General features: G+C 40.4%; 4 protein-coding genes and 1 long non-coding RNA gene across 12 annotated transcripts in view; 3 read left to right on the plus strand and 2 right to left on the minus strand.

Annotated features, from left to right (window-relative positions):
• The first annotated feature begins 4,259 nt into the window (after positions 1–4,259).
• Positions 4,260–8,146, plus strand: LOC108059706 (sodium-independent sulfate anion transporter). Its single transcript, XM_017145117.3, has 4 exons — positions 4,260–5,576; positions 6,336–6,638; positions 6,718–6,863; positions 7,365–8,146. Exons 1-4 carry the CDS (start codon positions 4,457–4,459, stop codon positions 7,701–7,703), a joined length of 1,908 nt encoding a protein of 635 aa, XP_017000606.2. The 5' UTR covers positions 4,260–4,456; the 3' UTR covers positions 7,704–8,146.
• Positions 8,147–9,162: 1,016 nt separating this feature from the next.
• On the plus strand, positions 9,163–10,703 carry Rpt6R (Regulatory particle triple-A ATPase 6-related). The gene is made up of 3 exons (XM_017144984.3): positions 9,163–9,319; positions 9,377–9,530; positions 9,593–10,703. Exons 2-3 carry the CDS (start codon positions 9,377–9,379, stop codon positions 10,642–10,644), a joined length of 1,206 nt encoding a protein of 401 aa, XP_017000473.1. The 5' UTR covers positions 9,163–9,319; the 3' UTR covers positions 10,645–10,703.
• A 204-nt stretch (positions 10,704–10,907) lies between these two features.
• On the minus strand, positions 10,908–15,185 carry LOC108059705 (sodium-independent sulfate anion transporter). Its single transcript, XM_017145114.3, has 3 exons — positions 14,557–15,185; positions 12,136–13,225; positions 10,908–11,711 (listed from the first exon to the last, which is right to left on the minus strand). Exons 1-3 carry the CDS (start codon positions 14,920–14,922, stop codon positions 11,137–11,139), a joined length of 2,031 nt encoding a protein of 676 aa, XP_017000603.2. The 5' UTR covers positions 14,923–15,185; the 3' UTR covers positions 10,908–11,136.
• A 109-nt stretch (positions 15,186–15,294) lies between these two features.
• Positions 15,295–21,952, plus strand: LOC138913363 (uncharacterized). Its single transcript, XR_011419057.1, has 2 exons — positions 15,295–15,389; positions 21,628–21,952. It is a non-coding gene; the product is annotated as an uncharacterized lncRNA (long non-coding RNA).
• The window catches only part of tmod (tropomodulin), a 57,583-nt gene continuing 47,041 nt past the window's right edge, over positions 15,645–26,186 (minus strand). For 3 of the 8 annotated variants that reach the window (XR_001770040.3, XR_001770043.2, XR_001770047.3), the window contains 7 exons: positions 23,732–23,884; positions 23,156–23,668; positions 22,330–22,581; positions 22,081–22,228; positions 18,942–19,444; positions 17,241–17,631; positions 15,645–16,456 (listed from right to left, as the gene is read on the minus strand). Coding sequence is in view for 1 of the 8 variants with exons in the window: in XM_017145059.3 (XP_017000548.2) it covers positions 16,339–16,456; positions 20,503–20,788; positions 22,081–22,228; positions 22,330–22,581; positions 23,156–23,668; positions 23,732–23,884 (1,470 nt within the window). In the remaining 7 variants the exon portion in view is untranslated. Of the gene's footprint in view, positions 16,457–17,240; positions 17,632–17,997; positions 18,230–18,941; positions 19,445–20,502; positions 20,789–22,080; positions 22,229–22,329; positions 22,582–23,155; positions 23,669–23,731; positions 23,885–24,666; positions 24,933–26,186 lie in introns of those variants that run through there. The other 5 variants (XR_011419055.1, XR_001770044.3, XR_001770045.3 and 2 more) reach the window with 5 other exon arrangements.

Here is a 26,186-nt window from a genome sequence, read left to right on the forward strand (position 1 = left end):
AAAAAAAAACAGGCTACGCCACCTCTTTTCACTCCCCCTAACTTCTCGCCGGATCAAAGCGGATCGCGAATCACGTGAGAAGATGAAACCACTTTGGAAATGGATATGTCGTTATGGCGGATTTCAGGATTCCCCTCCGATCTCTGGTAGCCATTGAACTTGGTCCGTGACACGGTTTCCGCCAGCTTCCTTAAGCCGAAGTTCTCCAAAGGCCGCACAGGCTGACCTCAGACGGCATCGTAAATTCAGAGAGATCATGAATTTGGATACCCGACCGACGGGTTTGAGTCACGTGAAGCCTTACGTCGGGTACTTTACACGCCTCAATGCAGTTCGTTGCACAGCGGGAGGGGGCTTTCCAGGGGCTCAGTGGGCGGGGCAGGCGGTGGGAGGCTACTGATCGGCTTGCGTAATGTTTGGGATCTTATACAATTAACTGAATGCACAATTAACAGTTTTATTTGAGCGGCGATTGTCATTCATTGCAATTGTTTGAGCTTAACTTTAACTTTGTTTACCCGCCTGTCAATGCAGTTTCAGATACGAAGATAGCGATGCACAGAGAGAAACTTTGGATTTATTTAAAGTGCAAAGTTTGTTTAAAAATGTCTAGAATAAATCCATTATATTTTATTTCAATATTAAGAATTTTTTAGGGTTGTCGAAACATATTACTCATATAGAAATCATTAAATTCTTTGTTCTTTTATGAATAGCATTTTAATTCACACAAAGATAATTATATAAAATGTATATTTTGATTGATTTATATTATAAATATCTAAATTTTTATGAGTTTTAGTACTAGTTGGAGTTTTAGTACTTCAACATATGATAACATTTTAATATCCATTGGGAACACATATTTCAAAGATTTTTTTCTGTGTACGAATACAGTTACCCTACGTGTTGTCCATGTTTGATTGTGGGGCATACGCAGTGCATACAAATGGACAAGCCTTTCCGGCATGTGACCCCAAGGAGAGATGAGTTTCCCTTATCAAAACAGCCACACACCTTGAGATTTCACCGGCCAGATAACTGCCGAAATCTGGCCATGCTCAAGGGCCTTTAAAAATATATACATATATCTAAATCTCACCTTAAGTAGGCCGCCCACGCGCACAGAAGATTTATGCCTTCCAGAGAGCCAATCTCCCAAAATCTACTTGTTTTTCGAGATGATAGAAGAGAAAACAACGCGGAGACAGCTCAACGATAAACAGACAATTATCCGCACGCCAGCGAAATTAAAAGCAAATTAAATTTACTCAAAATTATAATTGACTTGCTGGCGGGGGGAATGGTTGGCTATGTACATTTAATTGTTGTCTAATGTGTTTGTGCCCACCCATTCCCCTCTGGCGGCTTACGCTGCGTATGAGTAATGCAAATTGACCGCACAAGTGTTACATATACCCAACTGCGACACATAATGGCCGATCAGTCGGACAATCTCCTAAACAAGTCAGCGACCTATAAATATTCATAACGAATGCCGCGAAAGTATCCCAGTAATGTCGATCAGAGATCAATTGTTACGGAGATCGATGTACAATTGTGGTCAAAGTAATATCTCTTGAATATCTGTGCCATTAAATCTAGTAGCTCATTAAGTACGCTTTTTTTAAAACTTTAAATGAAATGTAGTATTCATCCTAGATAGACAAATTAAATTCATTTTTTGTCAAATGTTTTTATCTGAAATGATTTTTCATTAAAAATGTAGTACCATCATTAAATTCTAAACATTGTAGTTAGATTTTTAATACCTTTCGATTTGATATATTTCATTCACCCTTAATCGTCAATTTACATTTAATTAAAGCCTTTTAATTGTTAATAACTAGTGCGAACTTAGTTATTACCTCATCTTTATAGATACGACCATTATGCAACAGTTTTTTATTAAGCTAGACTGTATGTCTATAAAAATCATCAAGAAAATGACGAAGCAAAATATTATTGTAATGTAGATCATTCATTGTAACAAGATATGATACTCTTTTTAAATCTGTACTAAACTTGTAGTACTATTATTTTGACCTGAATTGTGTAAGGGACATTAAAAGGAGAAGGGAACTTGATAGTTGTCACACTTTTCTCTGGGAAAATCCCCAGAGAAGGGCACCTGATCTTCGGCCTTCATGTAAAAGTTGTCTTGATTTTCATCAGTCCGTTTGGACTCGCAGTTTGTAACTTATTCATTTTCGATTCTGCGCCATCGATCAGCCGCTCGACGCGTGTTTGCCATTTGGGGAGAAGACTGTGCTTGGAAATGACTGGTTAGGCGGGTGATTAATGGCCAAGCCGGGCTTAAATTTGAGGGCTTCCAGACTGACCCAGACAAATAGACAGACAGCAGATGGCATGCAGCCAGAGCGTGTGGTCGAGGAAAATCCCGAGAAAAAAATCCCCAACTTTGGATTCCCCCAGTTTTGGATTCTGCAGAAAAGCTCTTTGCATGCAAATCGAATTGAGGTCCAAAACCAGAAGAGTCTGGCTGATAAAAAACCAGTCCGGAAACCAGGCTCTTTATAGGGGTTTCCAACTACCCGAAGTACAGACATTTGGAATTGCTAGATGATTTATTCGATGGACAGATTGACGGGCTAACCGGTTCGAAGTGATGCCAAAAAAGTAAACATCTCAACTACTCAGGGCGGAGTGGAACTCTCGAGTCCCGGCAAATTCCGGCCATTATCTCGGCCGTATACTTGATTTATGGAGCGCACTCTTCAAACTGATTTATATGCGCCGTCTTCCAAAAGGCTGATTGATTTCCCGTGTCGACAAACGACAAGCGATAGACGTCAGTAGCAGCACGCGATTGTCGGCGGATCATAAAGATATAGGGGTTAAAAAATTGGGGCAAAATTTCGGTAGAGCGGAGAAATTGCTACCTCTAAAACAAATAGCTTAACTCATCCGCGACGAATGAGGCATTACCATTCCCATTAATATTTATATTTGATTTCTTGATTTGTTTATTGCAAGTGCTAAAAAGCCTGAGAAACCTGCAAACCCCATGGGAAGATTAAAACAGAGCACAAAAACCTTTTAAGCCTGGCCTCCATCGGTTAACAAGAAATGCAGGGTGTGAAAATCCGTTCAATTAGCATGCAATAAAATACATTTCTTGACTCGTAATATTGCATTTGGCTGTGGTTCCCATGTTCGGTGCCAGCACGTGCGGAAAAATCACAACAAAGATTGTTGATTTTCTAAAGCAAACAACTGAAAGGGGAAAGAGACTTAGGAGTACCCTGTACTTTAAAATTATGTGTTACCATGAAGTTTTCAATAAACATACAAATATTATTTAATTCAAAGAAACCCCGGAAATGATCATCAACATTATTACATTGACAACTTGATTTATTCTCGAAATAATATTTTCAATATGTTCTATCGAAGGATTACTTGTAGCCTTAAACAGTCAATAAATATATTGATAAACTGTTTGAGCTAACTTGTTTTTATTGGAATGAGATTTGAATATACCTACACAAAAATAATATAAAAGAAACCTTTGAATACCCTGTATTTACATACAATAAAAGCTAATTTCTAAGGGAGCTTAATAATTATTGTTGATATTGAGCTTATAGTAAGAAATAAGTGTACATTGGATTGGTGGTTTTGTTTAATAGGAAATTTCCTAATGAAATTCAGAATGTGTAGGTTTAGGTAACAATCTAAATTTAGTTAGAAATACATAAATTTTTTTTATAGGCTCAATTGAGTTATGTTAATAGGAAGATTATAGGTGGAAAATACGTTATATGGGTGGTTTCCCACCATTACAAGTAGATCCCCATAGTATTGTGAAATACATAAAGATTAATTATAATCAACACATGATATAGGGTTCCCTGCATATACATATATACCCAATAAATGGAGTCGCAGTTCCTTCTGCGCCCATCTGCACCTCCCACGAGGTGTGTTGTCTTACCTGCTGGGCCTGTCCCAAGTTCCATGTTCCTCCCACTCGGTGGTCTGCGTCATTTCCATTTCTTCGGGGCTTACACTTACACGAGGAAAAGCCCCCCGCCCCGAGATCTCCAGAGAGCCGGTTTCAAACGAGAGCGGGAGCTGGAAGATTTCTGTAGAGAGTGCCAAGATCGGATCGTATCGGATCGGCGAGAGGTGGGAGATAACATAACGAAAGCCGGCGGATAGTCTCGAATATGCGCTGCCAGCGTTTCGCGAACCGCGATGCCTATTTACTATATAATCGGTGCCCAGCAGGCGGGCGGTTGTTAGTAGTGCTGCTGCTCTTTCTGCGGCTTCAAATCATTCCCGCAGTGGATGGCCACGCGATCGGTTCGGCTTTCAGAGATCCAGAGTATCGGTTTCCCGAGTGAGAGTGCCATGAAGCCTTAGAAACTTAGGAAATCTTACAGTTAAACAAAAAATCAAACCTAAGAAACAGTTTAAAAAAATCTAAAAAATGAGCAACGGTCACACGAACAGTGGTTTCAACGGGGGATCCGAGGTGTCCTTGGATATACCCACCAATACCCTATATCACACTTCGCGGGACTGTATAGTTCAGGAGGAGCAGGGACCCAACGAGAGCTGTTTGGAGGGCACCCAGAGCTGCTGCTCAAATCTGTGGTCCAATATCTTTAGGAAGAAAACCCTGTACAAGAGATTTCCCATCTTGACCTGGCTGCCGCAGTACAAAAAGGATTATATTTTCGGTGATATAGTGGCTGGGGTATCCGTCGCTCTAACGGTGATTCCCCAGGCTTTGGCCTACGCTGGAATAGCAGGATTGGATCTGCAATATGGATTGTATGCCTGTTTCCTGGGCTGCTTTATATACATCTTCATAGGATCTAGTAAGGATGTGCCCATAGGACCCACGGCCATTTCAGCGCTGTTATCCTTTCAAATCGCCGGTGGAAGTTGGCAAGTGGCCACCCTGTTGACCTTTCTCACAGGACTCATCGAGATCCTGATGGGTGTTTTCCGGTTGGGATTCCTCATCGATTTCGTTTCTGGACCCGTGGGAGCGGGCTTCACCAGTGCCGTTTCCCTGATCATCTTCAGCTCGCAGATGAAGGACTTTTTGGGCATCAAGACCAGCGGCAATACCTTCCTGCAAGTGTGGATTAGCATTGTGAATGATATACACAACATTAGCTGGCCGGATTTTATCCTGGGACTCATCTGTATTACCCTATTGCTGAGTTTGAGGGCCCTGGCTAGCTGCACTTTGGGTCCCAAGGAAGGAAAGACCACCAGTCAAAAACTGTTGACTGGAATATTTTGGACCATTGGAACAGCACGAAATGCTTTGTTGGTTTGTGGAACCGCAGGACTAGGCTACTGGTTGTTTGTCAACGGAAAGGAGAACCTGGTGAAAACCGTAGGTTTTGTTCCCAAGGGATTGCCCTCCTTCCAGCCACCTCCCTTCCACATGGATGCTATTGTGAATGGAACCACTGGGGAGATCATCCAAGAGGCCCAGAGCTTCTGGGACATGGTCAGTACCTTGGGATCTGGTCTCATAGTGGTTCCCTTGATTGCCCTCCTGGAAACAATGGCCGTTGTTCAAGCCTTTGGTGAGTTATTTATTTCATTTCGTGGTTTATTAGACAAGAAAGATGTATAAGTTTACGATTCTGATCTCGTTCTTCCCCGAACAAGTTCAAGAATCTTAAAAATTCGAGTAGGAAATGAATCATCCGTAATTAGTTTTCATTAAAAGCTTGTTTTTAAATCAGAATGACGAAAGCAACGTGTTTTTAAGTTTAAATTTTTAGAGCTTGTAGTTCAAGATTAGTGTCAACTTTTTGAACGGCATGTGCGAATTTTATTTAAATGGGGTCTTTATTGATTTCGATGGTTTTTTTTTAAGAACATATAAATTTTAGTGATATTATATCATTTCTTGATTTAATTTATTGGGTGACAAGATTTTAAATTAGTTTCTTTTCTTTTTGGGTGTTTAACTTTTTTAAGAACTAATGTAGTATTCGGAAATATTTTAAAGGAATATTTAATTTCCTTAATAGATTTAAATTGGTTAATTTTTTTAATAATATTTTGAAACCATTTCTGATTGTTTTCATCCACATTATATTATCCGAATATATGGATTGACCCCGAAAAACACCAGAAAATGAAAACAAATTAATAACACGTGACGGCAGTCACACTTTTATAATTGAGACGGATCATAATTGATGTACAAATTTGAAATTGGGTGTTTCGTCATTTGAATTTGAGTCATACCTTGGTTCCTTTATTCTTTGGGGAAGCACTTGTATTTTATATATATTTTTTGAGTGAATTATAATATTCCCCCTGTTTGTTTTCAGCTGATGGAAAACCCACGGACGCCACTCAGGAGTTGATAGCCTCCGGCGTTTGCAATGTGGCCAACTCATTTGTCCAGGGTCTGCGGAGCAACGGAGGCATCGCCAGGGGAGCCATCCTCAACGCCAGTGGAGTGAGGACCCAGCTGTCCAATCTCTACACCGGTGTGATCGTGATCATCGCCCTGCTCTATCTTACGCCCTGCTTTTATTACATTCCTAAGGCGGCACTGGCCTCTATTATTATTGCGGCGGTGATCTTCATGGTCCAGTACCGAGTGATCAAGCCCATGTGGCATAGTAAAAGTGAGTTAAAAATAGATGGGTTTTACAAGAAAGAGAAGTTGGTTACTAATATGTGTGTGATTTTTCTCTTTGCCCACAGAAACCGATCTCATACCCGGTTTGGGTGCCTTTTTCGCCTGTCTGGTTCTGCCCCTGCAATTGGGCATCCTTGTGGGCATCGGCATAAACGTGGTCTTTATTCTCTATCAGGCAGCCAGGCCAAAGCTGCGCATCGAAACTCTGGCGGTGAGTCATCCATAACTTAAGATAAGGTGGTCTTTAGGAACTTGAAAATATAACAAGAAAAGATTACCCTCAGTGGCTAAAAGTATGCTATAGAACTTAAAAATTCGGGATGCTAGTCAGAGTTATTTTCCCTTAGACTTCTTTACTATTATTAAGTGGTTCTAAAACCTCTTAAGTCTCAAAATATGTTAAACGTTATTTATTAAAAATATTTTAAAGCAAAAAAGTTACGATTAATCCGGTGTTTTTGTATAAATTTATTATAAAAATTAATATATACATTTAAAACAGTTAAAAAATTAAAGTTAAACAGTAGTAACGAGGGAAATCCTTCTTGGAAAATTGAAATATGTAAAATTAAAATTTAATATACTAAGTACCGTTAAAATTTTATTACTAATATTTTTGTACCTAATTTAATATCTGTAAATTTAAAAAAAGTACAAGTGTAAAATCCAAAATAATATTTATGATATTCATAAATCTTCTTTTTCATTACAGACAACTTCTGGCCTGAAGTACCTGATGCTCACCCCCGATCGCTGCCTGATCTTCCCCTCGATGGAGTTTGTGCGAAAGGTGATTAACAAGCAGGGCCAAAAGTCCACTTTACCAGTGGTCATAGATTGCACCCACATCTATGGAGCGGATTTCACGGCCGCCAAGGTGATCTCCACCATGGTGATGGACTTTAAGCTAAGGGAGCAGCCGCTCTTCTTCTACAATCTGCAGCCGCGAGTGGCGCAGGTCTTCGAGGGATTGAACAAGGATCTGATGGTCATATATGATATTACCACCCTGCACAGCAAGCTGGCGGAGAAGTCACCTCCTCCGATCTGAAGAGGGATCCAAAGAAATCCGACGGGAGAGATCAACGCTGCAACCTCGTCATGCGATAGTCTTAGTCTAATCTCGCTCTAGGTCTATGTGTATTAGTACTAGCAACTAGCAACTTAGTCTAGCTCGCCGAGGCCAGCGACTAAAACTTAAAATGTGGACTGCCCACGCTCATCGCCTTAGTTGAAGGTACCATTATACCATTCCATGTGGCTAAAGGCTAGCTCACCTTAATTAGCATTTAAGTTGCGGCAATATTCCACCTTTCCGCAGATCGGTCTGCACAATATTTATATTTATTCGGCCTCTGGCGAAACGCTGTGAATTTCCAGCCAGAGTTCCTCCCACCCGCGATTTTGCCGCTGAGCATAGTATTATTTACGAATAGCGAACGAAGAGTGTTAGCATAAGTACTTAAATAAATCGAGTAAATATTAAATAACCAATTGGTTTTATTTATTTTATTTATATTTTATCACATTTAACAAAATTTAATGAAAATATTTAGATATATTATAGGTGTTATTGGCCCCATTTGCTGCAAGAAATTATGGTATGGCTATTTTTCGAGTCCCTGATTGCCTACTCAGCTAGATTAAATATCTAATCAATTTTTGCCAAGATTTGAGGCTACCTTCAAACCTAAGACGTGTTGTGATTTAATTTGGCGCTTCATGTGGGCAGTAAATCTTTTGGCTCGAACGCATCATTAATAAACGAATCGCTTTTGAGATAAGATTGGTTGAAAGAAAGCTGAAAATGTAAACTCGATTAATAAATGTGGGAAATAAAAACTTTTGGAAAAAATATTTAAAGGTTTGAAATTCCAAATTATAAATATAATACAATTTAAAAACAAGAGAGACCGCTATAGTCGGGTTCGTGTCCCGACTATCTAATACCCGTCACTCGGCTAAAGGGAGTGCGAGGGAGATGGTTATATATTTTTGGATTGCGTATAACTTTTTAATGAATGGTCCGATTTGAAAAATGTCTTCTACATTTCGATAGGTATAAATATACACAACAAAATTGCATTTATACTTCTCGGAAATCTTCAAAGGTGTGACCGCCAGGCACATTTTAAAATCGTTAGTGGGCGATTGTGGGCGTTAGAGGGGGCGTGGCGCTCGTCTGAAATAAACTTGCGCTGCGTAGGAAGCCCAAGAATATGTGTGGAAAATCTCAACCTTCTAGCTTTTGTAGTTTCTGAGATCTCAGCGTTCATACGGACAGACAGACAGACAGACAGACAGACGGACAGACAGACGGACAGACGGACATGGCTAGATCGACTCGGCTAGTGACCCTGATCAAGAATATATATACTTTATGGGGTCGGAAACGCTTCCTTCTAGCTGTTACATACTTTTGCACGAATACAATATACCCTTTTACTCTACGAGTAACGGGTATAATGATAACGTTTAAATTTTTCCCATATTTAGCCTGTTCAAGAACCTTTCCGGAATCAAGTTTCCATCCCTTGGTTGTCAAACATTTTTCAGCACTGTAAAAAACTGTTGTCTCATCGCCCGCTTCAGTTCGTTTAAAAAAATAAACAAAATTGTATCAAGAATTTTAGGCAAAAGTAATAGAAACATTTTGGAGTTATTAAGGTATTGGATAGTGGAATTTCTAGATTTTAGAAACCCCTCTTATAAATTCTCTCCCAGATGAACATAGATGTAGGAATACCTGGGGATGGTGACGGTCCCGGTTTTCATTCGTACTTCACACAGAAAATATCAGAACTGCAGTTTACAGTCATCGAGCGGCAGAAGAACTTGCTGCGTTTGCAGGCTCAACGCAATGAACTCAACTCGAAGGGTGGATTAGATTATATTCTATATTATAATATCCTTTTTAATATCTTTCCCTGTAAGTTACAGTTCGCTTGCTGCGTGAGGAGCTACAGCTGCTCCAGGAACAGGGCAGCTATATTGCCGAGGTGGTAAAGCCCATGGATAAAAATAAGGTTCTGGTAAAGGTCCATCCCGAGGGAAAGTACGTGGTGGATGTGGACAAGGCCATCAATATTAAGGATGTGACGCCCAATTGTCGCGTTGCCCTTCGGAATGAGAGCTATACCCTTCACAAGATCTTGCCCAACAAAGTGGATCCCTTGGTGTCGCTGATGTTGGTGGAAAAGGTTCCCGACTCCACCTACGAAATGGTGGGTGGGTTGGACAAGCAAATCCAGGAGATCAAGGAGGTGATCGAGTTGCCCGTTAAGCATCCGGAATTATTTGATGCTCTGGGCATTGCCCAGCCAAAGGGAGTCCTCCTCTACGGACCTCCTGGCACCGGAAAAACTCTTTTAGCCCGGGCGGTGGCCCATCATACAGAGTGCACTTTTATCCGGGTTTCCGGATCGGAATTGGTGCAAAAATTCATAGGCGAAGGTTCGCGGATGGTGAGGGAACTCTTCGTGATGGCCCGGGAACATGCTCCTTCCATCATATTCATGGACGAGATTGATTCGATTGGTTCCGCTCGGTTAGAAACCGGAACTGGTGACTCGGAGGTGCAACGCACCATGTTAGAACTGCTCAATCAACTGGATGGCTTCGAGGCCACCAAGAATATCAAGGTTATCATGGCCACCAATAGGATAGATGTCTTGGATCAGGCTCTACTGCGACCCGGTCGCATTGATCGCAAAATAGAGTTTCCCCCACCGAATGAGGAGGCCCGGCTGGATATCTTAAAGATCCATTCCCGCAAGATGAACCTAACTAGGGGCATAAATCTTCGTAGGATCGCCGAACTTATGCCCGGGGCTTCGGGAGCCGAGGTCAAAGGGGTTTGCACCGAGGCCGGGATGTATGCGTTGAGGGAGAGACGCGTCCATGTCAACCAGGAGGACTTCGAAATGGCCGTGTCCAAGGTCATGATGAAGGACTCCGAGAAGAACATGTCTATAAGAAAGTTTTGGAAGTAGCTTCGGTATATTTCAAATCAGTCCATTAAATCAGTCTATATATAGACTTTTTTTCCTAAATCATTAAAAACTTAAAAGTACTTATCGAGTTGGTTGCGAAGACAAAGTAAGTTTACTACTTGTATTCATAATTACTAACATTTTAATCTTTATTTTTCTTTTTTTTTTAATCGACGAATACGATGATGATTACCTTCACTTAAGTTTATTAGATGCTGATCGTAACTTTAAAACTAATCCTAAAATTTAGGAATAGTTTGAAGTTGATTTTTACTAACAATTTAATGCAAATATATTGTCCTTAAGATTAATAATCAAATTATCCGGTACAAATATTTATTTGGTTTCGTTCAAAACACTGATTTTTTAAGTGTAAAATCCAGATCTACCTTTTTTGATAAAAAGAGAAATTTTTCTCTTTTATCCCAAAAACAAATAATGTTATTTTTTCGAAATGATAGATAACTTAACTTTATTTAGATCATAGTAAGACTAACTCCTGGCCAGTGAAAGAGTGCTGGCCATGCTGACGCATTCGCTAGCTCCATTTCCGGATTCGGCGTGATCGAGGGAGTCCACGGATCTCGAAAGATCCTGATCATCGGGTCGGAGTTCCTGGTTGAGGGCATGAGTGTTATAGCACAGCACCAACCTTGTGTTCAGTCCTTCAAAGACGCTAACCACACTGGGCTTCAGATTGAAGAATATGATCTTTTGCTGACGCCGCCGAAAGTCGTCCACAATGGAGGATATAACCTTGGCGGCCGTATAATCGGCTGCAAAGATATAGGTGCAGTCGATGACGACGGGCAGAGTGGATTTGCTGCCCAGCTTGAGCACCATATTTCTCACAAATTCCACCGAGGGAAAGATCAGACAGCGATCGGGAGTGATCTTCACGAATCGAATGCCCTGCTGGGTTTCCAGTTGCTCCAAAGTGACTTTTGGCCTGGCTGCATAGTACAGGATAAACAGGAGATTCACACCAATGGCCACCATAATGCCGATTTCCAGGGGCAGCACCAAACAGGTGACGAAGGCCAGGATTCCAGGCACTAGATCGGAACCTGGAAGAATTATAATAAGATTATAATATAATAAGATAATTATGAATACCATTTTCTATTGTTAAACATTTAAAATGAAAACGCGAATTCTTCAGAGCAAGATGAAATAATATTTTTGATAGGTTTCATTGCATAAAGCTATAGATAGATTGTTTCATAAATAAAATAAGACCGCGAATTCTTTAGTAAAAAGAGGAATGCCAAATATTTTTATCGAAAATATAAAATTTATAGCAATTAACATCAAATTGAAATTTTTAGGATCTCTTTTTTTGACATTATCTAAAGCCAAAGAAAAAGGGAAATGCCAATTATTTTTATCAAAAATAACAAATGGATGTTAATTAATATCATCTTGATATTTGTAGTGTCGATTTTTGTTTGATAATTTAGAATGTTATGATTTTTTCTGCGTTTAACTCACGTTTGCTCCTCCACATGGGCGTTACCACCTGGTACTGGACCTGAAAGATCACAGCCGATATGATAATAGCTGCCAGCACCGCCTTGGGGATAAATGCAAAGTAGTCTGTCAAGAAATTCAGGGCCAGCACCACGATGACACCGATGTACAGATTGGACATATTGGTGCGACATCCGCTGGCATTATTCACCGCCGATCGGGCCAAGCCGCCATTGCATCGATATCCCGAGAAAATGGAGGTGGCAATATTGCCCACCCCGCAGGCGATCATTTCCTGGGTGATATCAATCTGCTTTCCCTTGGCGAAGGCCTTGCAAACCGACATGGTTTCGAGGAGGGCCATCAGAGGTACGATAACGAGTCCATAGCCCAAACTTTGAACCATTTCGAGGAAGTTCTGCCCTTCGACTGGGGGAATTCCAGCCGTTTCATTTCCCGGCTGAGCTTCAATCGAAAATGGGGGAAGTGATGGTGTCGGCATGCCTTTGGGTATATTTCCAGTCAGTCGAAAGGGGTTAGTTTCCTGGGCATCCAGGTACATGGTGATCGCGGTAAATACAATCACCACCGAGGCATTCCGCGAGGTGGACAGGAATTTGATCACCTGGTTTATGACCCTCTGGAAACCATTCCTCCTCGCCTCATCCTTCGGGCCAATGGTGAACTTTCCCAGACTCCGCATGGCCAGAAGCAGGAAAACACAGCCGAAACCCAAACAGGTGTCGGCTACCCGGATGTTTTCGATATCCCGGAACATGCTAATCCAGGTGGCCAGAAAGGATCCGCCCTCGCTCTTCACTCCCAGCATCGAACGCATCTGGGAAGTGGACACTATCAACGCCACGGCACTCGTAAACCCAGCACTCACGGGTCCCGAAACGAACTCCACCAGGCAGCCCAGCTTGAAGATGGCCATCAGGATCTCTATGATGCCGGTGAGGAAGGTCAGGAGCACGGATCTCTGCCAGGATCCCTGGGCGAACTGGAAGGTCATCAGGGAGGCCACCGCTGTGCTGCCGATCGTACTGTCCTTACAGGTCCCCAAAAGGACATAGACGAAACAGCCCATAAAGGATCCATACAGGCCATACTAAATATAGAAAAAAATTTCACAATAATTCTTAGCTTTTCATTACTGTGTACCCTAAACATAGAAAAACTCAACAAATTTCTTAGATATACAATTTTTAAAATAACATTTGGTGTCATCCACAATATAGTGAATCATTTTAGGAAGCTTTTCGAAATTACCTATATATTGTAGGTTATATACTTCCTAAATAAGAATTTAGTCATTACAACTGGTAAAACCCTTAGGAAGTAAAATATAGTTCATTGACGCAATATATATCCCAAATATACCACTAACCGCAGTATAAAAAGCTGCGGAATATGAGGCATAACCATTAATTTACATTCAATCCCTTTATTTCGAAATTCGAACTCAAATACGACGGACAAAATGAAAAAGTGCTTCTTCTGTCTGATACTTCTCCTCACGAACGAATTTCTACTAATTAGTGGAAATAAAAACGAACACAATGGATATCCTGAATTAGGAAACAATGGACTTATACCTATAGATGATAACCAGACGGTAAATCAGTTGAGAGGCTGTATAGATCAGTTTTAATGCCCAATTATTTCTATATTCAACAGACAATCTATGCTCCCGAAAATCCCAATGAACTTTTGGAGGTTTGTTTGTTCGAAATTTTCCTGATAAATATTTCTTTAAATAATTATTTTATTATATATTTTTTTAGGAAGAAATGCCTAAGAGAGATCGCTTTAAAAGGCAGGCCTGGGGAACACCAACATCGCGTGATCATACGGGAAAAATAAAAAATAGGACACGGAATGGAAAATAATCGAAATAATTGGTTTTGGAACGTATTTTACCCAGAGGTTACTAAAGAAATATCTATCGATTGGATTATAATAATTATTTACATATAAACACCTTTCATATTAGTAGACCCGACTTTTGGAAAAAGATTCGAGCTATTTTGACACAGTTATGTATTAATAAAAAAGTATTTTTGAAAACTGCACTTCGTAATGTTACACTTTAAAAATCATAAATTCCAGATGAGATCTGAAATCTGCAGGATTAATATCCTTCTATTTTTAAAAGTTTCGAATTATTTCAAGGACAACGATTATATATCGATTTTATTCGCGCAGACCTGCTTCACCCGAGACACACTTGTGATAAGTGATCAAGATGTCACCTATAACTTAACTCGGTGCTTTTCCATTGCCCTTAACTTGTGAATAAGTTGAGAAAACAAGATGATATCTTGATTAACCAATCAAAAGAGGTACACGCTACAAAACTTTTTAGAGGCTTCTTAAGCATTTGAGACTTTTAAAATGGCAATACCATTTTTAAATATATAGTTACATATAGAGACTCACCTCTGGTGGCAGACCGACCACGCCCGAGTAGGCCAAACCCTGTGGGATCACGGTAAGACCCACAGTGAATCCGGCTATCAAATCGCCTATGCAGTCTTTGGAATTGTAGTGCGGTAGCCAGGTGAGGAATGGCAGTCGCCGCAGGAGGGTCTTCTTCCGGAAGATATTGCGGGCATATCGGGAGCAGCAGGATTCCGGATTCTCCGTCTCCTTGGAGGCCTCCAGCTGCTCCAAACTCTTGCTCTTCGAGGTGCGATGGTCAGTGATTAAAATGAAATCCGTGGAGGAGCTGTCGAACTGCGCCTCCAGACTGTGATTAACCTCCGCCCGTTTGCGGAAGGTCACCTCGTTCTCCAGCGTGGACATTCTGGCCGAGATCTCTGCGTGAACTGATGGCTGGGACGACACGCCGCCGGAACCTGATGATCCAAGGGGCTGCGTCACGCGCTCTTATCTCCGGAGGCTGTTTGCCCAGAAACCCGACGCGTGTCGTGTGTGGAAGCGGGATACAGGTTGTATCTTTCAGTTATATCCACAGCGGTTCCATAAACACGCCAAAGCGATCTTAACAATGACCGAAATCTATGTTTATCTTGGAATTGTCGACGACCGGGCAGCCAACTGGCACAAGTGTCCCCGATTGATAATCGGAATTTTTCCATTAATCAAGCGCAATCTGTGGAGAATCGTTAATCAAGTGTGCACTACTCGTTCACCGGGTAAATATTTATCTTCACAGTTATCCATCCACCTCGATACAGCTGTGATTAGAGGAGCTTTTCGGGTTGAAAGATCGCTTGATAATCGAAAGTGATGAGACACACTGTTTTTAGGTATTTAGATATTATCTAACCTTAGGCGGCTACTGTATAATCTGTTCTTATCTCAAAGAGCTAATAAAGTTTTACTATTTTTAGCTGATACTAAGCCCGTTGACGAAAGCAATTTGCGTAGAAACAGTAGTATTTAAAAAGTACTATCTAGACTTTAAATTTTAATCAATAACAAACAAAAAATAGTTTATAAATAAATTCATAACAAAATATGCTTTTCATTCCACCCCCAATAAATCACCATAGTAGCATAAATATCTTTTTTAGTTTTTTTTTATTTAATTTTAAAGTTTTTACATGATTTTTAAAAATTGTATTTTAAAAGCATTGCATTATGTCATATAAAGTAAGATATATCATTACATTATACAATTGTTTGTTTTTCATTTGTTTTGTGTGTTTAACCATAAGTTAAATTTATGTTTAAGCATTTTTATAATTCAATAGCAGTAAATTGTTTTCAGAGACCATGGCTATATATGTATCATATATATATAGTGTGTATAAGTATTATGTATGTTATGTGTTTGTATCATGTGTGTGGTGGTGTGCATATGTGTGGATATAAACACGACTAAAACTAAAAATTGTGAAATATCACCCCATCTAGGGGCTGAACAAAAATCGAAGGACAGAATGGAAGGTAAATAAAATAAAGTAAACGTGTGTATAGCTGCAGCGTAAATGTAAAGATTTCGCTTAAGGAAAGAATTATTTTAGAGCTGCCTGACGGAAAGCTAATCTTCGATCTGCGTGTGTGTGTGACAATGAACATTCGCCTAACTCGTAACAAACAAATGGTTATGATTATATATGGTGAACCGAACACAAACTCGAAACCGAAATCATCTGAATCTGTGAAGAACGCAACAAACATTAAACAAAACAATTTAAGAACAATTCTTCGCGTGAGAACAACAACAACAAGTATGACAACACTATTTTTAGGCTATTGCATTTTTCTCTTTTTCTCTCGGTGTAGCAAAGTGTAGACTCCAATAAATCCTACTGCCAGACGCCAATGGTGTAGTTCCTGCTCAGATGTCCCATGCGACGCTGACGTCCAACTGGAAAATATTCGAAAATCAGAATTAGTAATATTCTCGTTAAACATTTAACAAGATTGGTTCAAACGAGGCATGACGCACAACAGTTGAATAAGCATAGTACAGTGGCCACAGAAAAAAGCTAAGGCTAAGCTAATAGATTTGCTAATCAGGTTTCCTCTTTCGTACATATTTACCCACCCATTTAGGGTCTATTTTCGGGGCAATCTCGGCTAGCAGCGCTAAAATTGACGCTTTTCTGCTGACGGGGTCACCAGGCGATCTTAGGTGCTAACTTATGATGCTTCACTTGATGTGGTGAAATCGAAAAGTATACTTTTCCAGTGGTATATCATATGATGTCACTAAAACTTTTTAATATCTACTTAAGAAGTTCGGGGACTAGGCTTCTCTGTTTAAAACTGGAAAATTATCGATCATTTAGATATTTTCCCAATATTGATTAGATAATATCGATGTTTTAAGAGTAAACACGTATTAAATATCGATAAATGGCAAATTTTCGATATTTTTTCAAGCTTTTTCACTGTGTCTATAATTTTGAATACATTTTCTATATTTTTAATTAAATATAAAATAAATAAAACTGCATTTATAGTACAATGTTTTCCTGAATCTCTAATTTGTTTATATTTAAAAAATATATATAAACAAATGAAATGGACTTTGTATTTGTCAATGAACTGATGCTATAATTAAAAACCGACTTGTTAAAAAAATCACTTAATATTTAAGTTACCTTCGTAAAATACTTAAGCTATTATCCATAAGATACTTCACGTACTTCATGTCGCACATCATTCTTCGTTGTTAGTTCACAGCTGGTTGGTTGGATTCGTTGGGTGGATTGGTTTTCGGGGAGTACAGAGGAGTTCGGTTGGTTTGGGGAATTGTGGATAGACATATAGATCTGTTGTTCTTGTTGCCGTGGTTGCTCATGTTGTAGTTGTAGATGTTGTTCTTGTTTGCTGGGTTTTTGTTGCTTGTTAATTTGGTAATTATTTGATAATCAAATCAAGAGTCAGACAAACAAAACACACACACATATAGATGGCTTTCTGCTTGATTGTTGTTCTTGGGTTGGTGGCATGTTGTTGTTGGTTGGTTGCTTGGTTGCTGCTATATATTTCGTAATTTGTCTTTTTATTTACGCTGATTGAGGCGTTTCACACGTACTGGAAACACAGATACAGGATAACGAGAGTGTGTTTGTGCGTGGGCGGAAGGGCGAAAGAGAAGAAACAAATACATTGGCATTAGTCATTATAGAGAATATAGCATATGTGTGTCATTATAGAGAAGGATTCAACAATTTAGTTTTCGGGTTAGTTTCGAACTTCAGTCAATCAATCAATGTATAAAACAATCAAGAAAGGTAGCAGGTACAACATTCAAGTTGGCCCAAGTTTTTTGGGCTTTATTTCGGGCAAAGGTCCTTAAACACTAAAGCTGTTTCGGGGTTATTAATTATTAATCGGGGTTAATTTTCTTTTCGGCTGCAGATCAACACAACAATTACTTAGACAGAAGGGGGTACCAACTTTTTTGATCTGTTTCGAGATATTCTGCATCGTACTTAATATTTTTTGGTAGGTTTATTCATGGCTCTTCTCTGTCGGTGGTGTGCTGGATTTTTTTATTTTTCTGCTGTTAGTTGGTGGTTCTGATTGAATCATAAAAGTGTCTCAAATCTAGTTTTGTTATGGGTTTTTCTGCTACTATCGGATCGGATCTCTGGGAAACGCACTTAGATCATACATCGCAGTTTAATTCCTATACGAAGAGAACTTTATTAGAGCCGCCAATTCAAGCTCACTGCAAAGAGTTGTCTAAAGTGTGTGGATAGTGTTCTGAGATATGATCACACATATAACATGCAAATGGTTCGGCTGGGGGAAAATCGTGCAAAAACGGTGGGTTTAAAAAGCGAAAACATGCAGTTGATGGTTAAACTTAAACAGTATCATTTACACAATGAGGTCACAACATAAACGGATGCTAGTGTTCATGACTGATCAGTGGGTATTACACAAACAAAAGAGGAAGGTCTAGCTTCGAAGAGCCGAAGCTTCAGATACCCTTGCAGATATACTATATATATTCCATATATAAATTTGGAAAAAATATAAAAATAAATAATTTATAATTCATAGGTGTTATAATTTTCAAAGAAGATCATAAAAGTTACAGATCGGACATGAAAAGTATTTGAGAACTCCTTTAAAGTAATATTTGCAAGAGTATAAAAAGATCTTGGTTTAGTTTACAGTCGATACTGCTATAGATTTAGGCAAACAGTCAGCCAAATGCTCTCTCTAATCGAAAATCTGCGAAAGCTAGTTATAGGCTATATATATCGAAGCTATATATAGCAGAATGCCGGTTGCTCTTTTGGGGGTTTGGTTATTTTTTGCAATTCTTGCGAGTTAGCAGAAGAAATTGAAGTTGAAGAAGTGAAAGGAAGACAATCCGTGTTCATAGATACCTGTGTTAAGCGTTAGAGAAAATTATACACGTGATACGCCTAAACGATTTCTGCTGGGTTATAGAAGAGGCCTTGGATCACCATGGATCACGAGCCTGTTCGATCTGCGATCTTTATCGATATATATATATGGTTTATGCATTTAGTTTGATATTTCACTTCGTTTCTTTGGTTTCAGTTTGCTTTGCTTAGTTAAAGTCTCTAGAGTATATAGATATTTTTTCGGCTAGCTCGGTTTGTCGGCTGCTTTATCTTTAGCTTAAACTTCTGCTCCTGCTTCCTTCTTCTCTGTATCTTTATATATATTATATTATACACGTTCTTTCGTTGTTATGTGCTTCTGTTTTTCTTCGGTTCTTTGGGTTTAGATTACAAAACGCTTTAAAAATGGTTTAGTTTTAGTTGCTTGTTTTTTTTCTGGTCTGCTTATTGAATTCTTGTCGACTTTCTATGCAGATTATTGAAAAATCTGAACTGCAGTCGCAACTCAAGATCTTTTCTTACTGAAAACGAGAAACAGAAAGAGGGGAAGAGAGAGAGAGAGAATAGAACACATAAACAAAAGGTGATAAAGACAGGTCACAAAAAAGAGAGGGGGAATAAATAATAATTATGAGTTTTTCTGACTGTCTCGAGAACGGAATTTCTGAATCGTTTTTGGCTGATATCTCTGAATTCGTCTGTTTTTTGGGAGATAGAAAGACACAAAGATACAAAACACAGAGTGCTGCGATGAGAGTGTGTATGTGGGTGTGCCTGGGTGTGGGTTAATAGCACGCATCTGATCTGAATGATATAGGATATCGTGGCTGGATTATTTACACGGATCGATTTCGAATGGAAAAAGCGGCTGACAACGACGACATGGAAAACGGATATTAACAAAGGGAGTTTTGTGCTGGAATCACTTTCCGGTTTCTGCACAGTACAAAAAAATATTTCCAATAATTACCATCAATAGGTTTATTTTTATATTAAAATATCGTATGGGATTTTACAAATGCCACAGAAAACATATTTATAAAATTTTAGATTCTTAAAAAGGGTTTTAAATCATTTCATTCTTATATATATGTATTCACTTTTTTTAAAATTTAATTAATCGAAAATTAAAATAATCGACATTGTTAAAATATCGAAAATATCGATAATTTTCTAGCTCTAATTCGAGAAATCCCATTTAAATGATAGATTATTTTTATATAAAAAGAAGTATTGCTGGCAATTTGGAAATGATATTTTTTAGGGGTTTTTTTCCGCCTGGTTTTCATTGTGGGGTATGTACAAGTTCTTGGTCGGCAAGATCGCTGGACTGCATCCAGAGTCCAGGGTGTTTGGGTGTGTATTTGGCATTTCTGGCTGGTCAAAACGACAACGACAACATCGAGGGTTACATAACCAATGAGACAGAAAAAGGGAAAGGCGCGAGTGGATCGAATGACTGTCTGTACATGGCTCGAACTTGTGGTTGCTGTTGTGGTTTGCAGTGGTTTTCTGGTCTGTGGTGTTCTGTGGCTCCGGTGGTGCGGCTGCGGCAGTGGCTGCTCGACTTCTCACTCACGTGTGCGCTTGATAGACGCCCTCATCGTCGTAGTTTGGCGTCACGGACCGACTGCCCGGCACCACCATGTTGTCGGGATCGAACTCCGGATCGAAGGCATCGCCGCCGCCCCGGATGACCATATTATCCGGGTCCTCCTCCACTTCATAGTCCGCCGGGGGCTGCGGCGAAGGCGACGGCGAGGGCGTGGCCGATCGGTTATAGGCCACTAGATCCCGCTCAATCTCCATGTTGCCCGGCAGAATCAACTTGGGCAGATTGGGCTTGAGTTTCTGAACGCGGAAGACTGTGTTGTCGATTTTTTTTTCGGGTGTTTTGAGTTTTGAGAGTGGGCGTTGCAACATTTACAACAGACAAGTGGATAATTGGTTAATGTTCTTCTTTTTGGCGAAAGTCACTTTTTTTACATTCTATGGTAATTACAAGAAAAGGGCAGACGAGAGAGAAACGAGGGGGTGGCACAGAATATTACAAAGGTGGCGAGTTCCTGGCTCTAATCTATAGGGGTAACACATGGGTTAGCATCGAGTGGATATGGAAGAATGATATACGTACTGAACCCTCTTACCCTTAAATAATGTATGTAAATTATAATGTGGTAAATAATAGCACTAAAATATATTGAATTTAAGAAACCGCGAATTCTTCAGTACTTTTAAAACAGAGTAATGAAGTAAATAGAATTCATGATATTCCAATACCGCGAATTCTTCAGTAAAATAGGTACCGCGAATTCTTCAGTGCTATTACTTATTCTTTACAATACCCAACTTAATACGATTTATAAATATATCTTATGAGAACCCCGAACGCAGAACGATAACGACAGGTGTAAACGAACGATAACGTGATAACGAAAAGTGAACGATAACGATAACGCAACGAAGGCTGGTGAGACGATGTGAGAATGTAGAACGATGGGGTTAAGTCTGGAGATCTGCAGTGACGATGAGGCTAATGGAGGCCGAGAACGGATTACCTGGTTACCAGACACAATAGATATATAGAGATAAAACGATAGAGTGAAGAGTGGGGCTGGGGAGGACGCAACAAGAACGTGGAGCTGTTACTCTGTTACCAAACGGATGGTTCGCTCATCATTTTAAATCTTCTTCTCATCTCCAGCTCCCGACGAGGATGCGGATGCCACCGCCTCCGCCTGGAGATTGCGCACTAGACGCCCTGCAGGTGGCAAGTTATGGGTTACACTATCGGAAGGATCGGTATCGGTGGTCCAGGTGCGCGCCTTGATGAACTTCTCGAAGGCAGCCAGGCTCTTCAACCTGGTGGGCGAGATATCCTTGGCCGCCTTGGAGTCTGAATGGTCATGATGAATTGCGATTGCGGATGATGATGGCGAAGCGATGGTGGTGCTGGTGATTCCGCTGGCTAACATACCTTGTTGCAATTCACCTAAACGCGCGAGTGAGGCAACTCAGTCAATAAGAAATATACCTAATCCTATCGAGGGGAGGAGGAGGGTCAGCAGTGGAACTAGAACCCGGTGGAACCAACGCTGATGGCGGAATCGCTAGTAGATCGCTGGGAGTCAACTGTCAATCCCTAGGGTCAACTTACTTCTGTCGATGTTGCGCTGCAGGTGAGCGGCCACTCGGTGGCGGGCGTCGTTGAACTCCAGGTGCAAGCCCAGGCGCAAAAGGGAGGAGTTCTTCTCCACCAGGTCGGTGATCTCCATCTCGATCTTGTTGCCCAGCACCGCAGATCGCTGGGGGTAGTTAAATAAATAAATTAATATTAAATATATAAAATTAAATTAAGTATCTATTTGGCATTGAATAGTTACAATTTAATCTAAATTACATTCACCTGATTGGAGGCCCTGAACTCCTCGATGGTGTGGCACTTGAGCAGGGCTTGCACCAGCTTAACGATCACGGGCGGACTGATGAAGTTGGTCTCGACATTTAATACTCTCAGGGTTTTGCTCTTCTCGATGGCCTCGGCCAATAAAAGGGCTGTCTTGTCGGTGAGGCCGACATTTGTCAGCGAGAGGACTTCCAGATGTTCGTTCTGAGGCAGTGCGGCAAACAGTTGCTCGAGCTTCTCGTCCGAGATGTTCTAAAAAGTAATTAAATACACAAGTTAACAAGAAAGGAAGCTACCTTCGGCCAGCCGAAGCTTATATACCCTTGCAGATAAAGTAATGCTCACTCGGTGCAATTCCAGCGATTCCAGATTAAGCGTTTCTATTTCAATTTTGTTTTTAAGTAGTCAAGAATCAAAACGCCTACTTCCTACAAAGTTACAATGAATTTTCTTATATTTGTTTGAATATTCCTATGGAAGCCTTAAGATATAGTGGTCCGATCCGGCTCGCTCCGACATATGTACTACCTGCAATAGAAAGAAGACTTTCGGGAAAGTTTCATCGCGATAGCTTTAAAACTGAGAGACTAGTTCGCATAGAAACGGACAGACGGACAGACAGACAGACGGACAGACGGACAGACGGACAGACGGACAGACGGACATGGCTAGATAGACTCGGCTTTTGGTGCTGATCAAGAATATATATACTTTATGTGGTCGGAAACGTCTCCTTCACTGCGTTGCAAACATCTGACTGAAATTATAATACCCTCTACAAGGGTATAAAAAGGATAAATGATAATAGATAAAATCCAAGTAAAACCTTAATGTTGTTCAAGTTGAGGTCAATCAGCTTGGAGTCATCGTCCTTGACCCGCTTGATGGACTCCTCTACATCTGTGCTGTTGGGCGGATCCATGGGGAAGAGCTTCTGCTGGGTGGACTTTGTGATGCCATCCCAGCCCATGCCCACCGGCTGGCCCTTGTTGAGCAAGGAGGCGTGGTACTGGTCCTGGTTCATCATCGAGTGGAAGCCCAGGATGGCGGCCAGATCGATGATCTCCTCCTGCGTGGCATCGTTCAGCGCGTGCTCGTACTCCTCGCCCATGTCGATGGCGATCTGTTCCTCGGCCTCGATCTCGCGCACATCCCTCGGCGGTGGCACCCACTTCTTGCCGCGCACCTTGCCCTGGACATAGGGCTCGAATTCCGGCTGGTCGGGCGTCTCGATGGCCTGCTTGTTGATGTGCTCGATCAGCTGCTTGCGATTGAGCGGACCGGTGGCTTCCTTGGTGCACTCGTAGCTGTTGCGCTGGTCTGGCGGCAGGAAGTTGTCCTGTTGGTTAAAGAAGATAATGGTTAGAAATTATTTTATTTTATTTTGCAAAAGTCCACTCACATCGGGATCCACTTCTTTGGCCAGTATGGTTATCTCCTCCGGCGAGAGCTGGGCCAGCAGGCTCTCCACATCCACATCATCGTACTCACTCAGATCCTTGCCATACAGTTTGGCCGGGGTGGTGAGCGTGGTTGTCTTTGTGGTGGCTGAAGTCTAGAAAGGAAAATGGATTATTTAATAAAATAATTATTATTAAGATAGATATTTGGGAAGAGTTCCTTAAAAAAAATATTTACATAGATATAAATTTGTAAAAGTTTAATTAAGAGAGAAATTGAGGAAGAGTTTTTTACAGAAAATTATAAATGAAATACAAAATATTAAAATAAAGATAAAATTGGGATAAGAAAAGCCCTTGATAAGGATTTTTATTATAATTATTTATTTTTCCAGAATGTTTAAGGATTATTTATTTATTTTGTTTGGACAAGATAATTTTTAATGTGTAAAACCCATATTTTCCCATCTTAACCATTTGTAAAATATGATTATTATATTTTCTTTTTAAAATAATTTAGAACAATCTAAAATGATGATGAAGAAAATGAAGAAAGCTATCCATTCTTTTAATATGATTCCAAATTTCCATTTAAATTTATCTTCTCAATTTTTAAATGCCTTCATAATTATTAAATGAAAAGTGTGCAGATCACAATGGGTTGTATTTCCTACAATATAATCTGGTTTTCTCATTTCAAATTGCCATGTGAGGATCAGCCAACATTGCCCCTTAATCGCAGGGCAATCTTCCCACGCTTTTGCTCTCCTTTTCTATTGTGGAAAATACATTGTTTTCACTTTTGCACAGCACAGTTCACTTTTGCAGTTTCCCGCTTTTCCGTAGAGAGCGAAAGTTCAGCAAATGCTTTGCACGGGGTTTACGAGGTCTGGTAAAATGGGGTTTTCGGTGTGGTACTTAAAGCTACTTTTCGCACATTTTTATGCTTGAGACGGAGGCTCACTGGCGGCTGGGGGGCGCGGCGTTTGACCTTTGGCACCGGCCGCAGCTTTATCTGCTGGAACTCGGCCACCGGCAGGGCACTCTCCATTTTATTTTATCTTCACAGAACTGAACTGTCAAGAGGTGCCAATCGATATTGATATTAGGAATACGGAACACGGAATATGAAGCGCGCAATATGGCAAATCCAATTATGAATGCACCGAGGCGACTTGCAGCTTTCAGCTTGCAGCTCGAAAAGCCGGAGACTTTTGCGACTTGGGACTGGGTCTGCGTTCCACCACCGACTGACTGGCAAGAGAGACCCGCCGAAACAGCAGACCACCGCACCACCAGACCACCGAATTAAGGCGAGACAACGGCAACCACATCGAAAGCAAAGCGAGAGTCGTGCAACATTTGCTTCGAGCCAAGCCAAAACCCAAAGACAGGCTGCAATCGCTCAGCCAGTCAGTCATCCAGCCATTCAGTCAGTTAGTCAGTGAGTCAGGCGCACAGTTCGGGCCAAGTTAAATCGAGTCACTCAGCCAGTTGGCCCGTGGAGTTGCCAATGTAAATTAGGCACACAAAGAAAAATTAAGGGAGAATAAATATATTTTATACAGAGATTTAACTTTCAATATTCTTATTTTCATTTTAAGTCCCATATCTTGAAATAATATAAATAATCTTACCTACGCAAATTTGTTATGATGTAAGGAAAATAACTTTTAAGCAGAATTGATATTTATATATCTAAAAATTTATTTGCTTTTAGGATTTTCAAGAAATGAATTCTTCAACTTTAATAATATTGCAATGAAAACCCGAATTCTTCAGATAAATGCAGGTAATTTGATATGTGGGCTAAAACCCTTTCTTTAGTCGACTTATAAAACTCAAATAAATCAAATACAGATATTTGTGGTTCCTCTTATGAGATTAGTAATATTTTTTTGTTTTTTCAAAGTTGTTTAACATTTATTTTCCAGTGCAGAAGGCGGGGGACAGGGGCACTCAACTGTGGCATGACTTCTCGGCGGTGGTGTCTGCACTTAAACGACTTCTCGCTGGGAAATTGTTGTGCAACTCTGCCAGATTTCAAATAAATAAGTCAACAAATTGTGGCCCATAAACAAGCCGAGCGGAAGTCGTCGAAAAGCCACGAAATCGACATTAGACATGGAGGGGAAAACAGCTCAAGTGATTTGCATAAGACGATATTGTAAGAAAACTACACAACTTGGAGGGCGGAATATATGTTCTAGCTAAGCGTGACCGAAAAGGGGTATATAGTATTTACTATATAGTATTTAGTGCAGGTAAATCAAGAGTCAAGAGCCGATTGAAAACTGGTTTCCCCCGTGAGGGCAGAAAGAGTGCCAAGGAACCGCGACGGACAGTACAATGGCCATAAAACCGGGGCTTAAACTCCTCTTTGGCCGGCCGTTTACTTAGTGCTTTCGGGAACCGGTTCTTGGCCACAATAGGTACAGCTAAGCTACCATAGTGTAC

The sequence above is a fragment of the Drosophila takahashii genome, chromosome 3R, assembly GCF_030179915.1.
Source record: "Drosophila takahashii strain IR98-3 E-12201 chromosome 3R, DtakHiC1v2, whole genome shotgun sequence".
NCBI classification, from domain to species: domain Eukaryota; kingdom Metazoa; phylum Arthropoda; class Insecta; order Diptera; family Drosophilidae; genus Drosophila; species Drosophila takahashii.

Bases quoted from the DNA above. Each gene is read 5' to 3' on its own strand.
- LOC108059706 (XM_017145117.3), top strand. From the start codon at position 4,457: ATGAGCAACGGTCACACGAACAGTGGTTTCAACGGGGGATCCGAGGTG. The intron at 5,577-6,335 runs GTGAGTTATTTA...GTTTGTTTTCAG, and splicing joins GGCCGTTGTTCAAGCCTTTG to CTGATGGAAAACCCACGGAC. The intron at 6,864-7,364 runs GTGAGTCATCCA...TTTTCATTACAG, and splicing joins TGCGCATCGAAACTCTGGCG to ACAACTTCTGGCCTGAAGTA.
- LOC108059705 (XM_017145114.3), bottom strand. From the start codon at position 14,922: ATGTCCACGCTGGAGAACGAGGTGACCTTCCGCAAACGGGCGGAGGTT. The intron at 13,226-14,556 runs GTGAGTCTCTAT...TTCTATATTTAG, and splicing joins TGGTCGGTCTGCCACCAGAG to TATGGCCTGTATGGATCCTT. The intron at 11,712-12,135 runs GTGAGTTAAACG...TAATTCTTCCAG, and splicing joins GCCCATGTGGAGGAGCAAAC to GTTCCGATCTAGTGCCTGGA.
- Rpt6R (XM_017144984.3), top strand. From the start codon at position 9,377: ATGAACATAGATGTAGGAATACCTGGGGATGGTGACGGTCCCGGTTTT. The intron at 9,531-9,592 runs GTGGATTAGATT...TGTAAGTTACAG, and splicing joins CAATGAACTCAACTCGAAGG to TTCGCTTGCTGCGTGAGGAG.